Source organism: Lagopus leucura, unplaced genomic scaffold (assembly GCF_019238085.1).
Source record: "Lagopus leucura isolate 7727_CA_CO unplaced genomic scaffold, USGS_WTPT01 23242-0_obj-0_obj, whole genome shotgun sequence".
NCBI classification, from domain to species: domain Eukaryota; kingdom Metazoa; phylum Chordata; class Aves; order Galliformes; family Phasianidae; genus Lagopus; species Lagopus leucura.
Window position 1 is genome coordinate 1 of NW_024963027.1, and position 1169 is coordinate 1169.

General features: G+C 72.8%; 1 protein-coding gene across 1 annotated transcript; it reads right to left on the reverse strand.

Moving 5' to 3' along the window:
- Nucleotides 1-319: 319 nt before the first annotated feature.
- Nucleotides 320-931, reverse strand: TIMM29 (translocase of inner mitochondrial membrane 29; the record flags this gene model as incomplete). The annotated part of the gene is made up of 1 exon (XM_042891083.1): nt 320-931. A coding segment is annotated over one exon (612 nt), but the record flags the coding sequence as incomplete, so codon positions are not given.
- Nucleotides 932-1169: the final 238 nt, after the last annotated feature.

A 1169-nucleotide genomic window follows, 5' to 3' on the forward strand; every position in this document is an offset into this window, starting at 1 on the left:
TGGGGGGGAAGAGAAGGGAAATGGGGAGGAAAGGAAAGGGGAAAATGGGGAGAAAAAGGAAGAAAGTGGTGAAAATGGGGGAAAAACGAAGGAAGGGGGAAATGGGGGGAAGGGAAGGAAGGGGAAACGAGGGGGGAAAAGGGAAGGAAGGAGGAAACGGGGAGGGAAAGGGAGGGAAGTTTGGGGCGGCGGAGTTGGGGGGGAGCGGGACGGAATGGGGTGAAAAGGCGCAGATTTGGGGTCGGGCGCTGCCGGCGGCGCCACCGACAGCCGCCGCTCCGGACAGCCGCCCTCCCGCGGCGGATCCCCGCAGCCGCGCTCAGTCCGCATCGCCGTCCCGGGGCAGCAGCACGGCGGGCCGCTCGCGGCGCTCCCGGAGCCGTTCGGTGCCGTCGCTGCGGAGCTCCCCGGGCCGCAATCGGCGGAGCGGGGCGGGCAGAGCGGCGAACTCCTCGTCGTTGACGTCGCAGTCCCGGCTCAGCGCTTCCAGCGCCCACCACCGCCCGGCGAACCCCACGTCCCACAGCCGCGCCCGGCGGGGCCGCACGTGAGGACACCGCGCCCGGTACAGCGCTACGGCGCCGTCGTACGGCTCCTCGTACAGCACGGCCAGCAGCGCCAGGTGCCGGTAACGGAGCTGCCCGCGGTCCCGGCGGCGCTGCAGCTGCTGCACGTGGCGTTCGGCCGCGGCGTTCCGCGTCTGCGGGGGCAGCAGCAGCAAAGCGGAGGCGGCGTCCAGCAGCGCCGCGTCGAACGAACGCCGATCCGGGACGGAACCGGCGGCGGCCGCCGCTCCCCCCAACGCCGCCAACGCCGCTCCCGCCGACACCGGGCGGCGCCGCGCCCAACCGAGCGTCTCCCGCAGCGCCTCCGCGTAGTCCCGCAGCAGCGCTCGGCACCAACGGCCGAGGGGGGGATGTGGGGGGGGGGGCTGCCCGAGCCAACGCCGCGCAACGCGAGACCCCGGAACCCCCACCGCCGCCCCCGGGGTGAAAAGAACACCAATGGCCCCCGGTGGCTCCGAACCCCAAACACCCCTCGGTGGTCCCAACGCCCCCCGGGGGGAATGGGGGGCGGATCGCCCCGCTGCACCTCCTGGGGCGGCCGAGCTGCACCCCAAAGCTCCGCGCCTCCTCCCCCCCCCAAACAAACAGCGGATATCGGGGCTG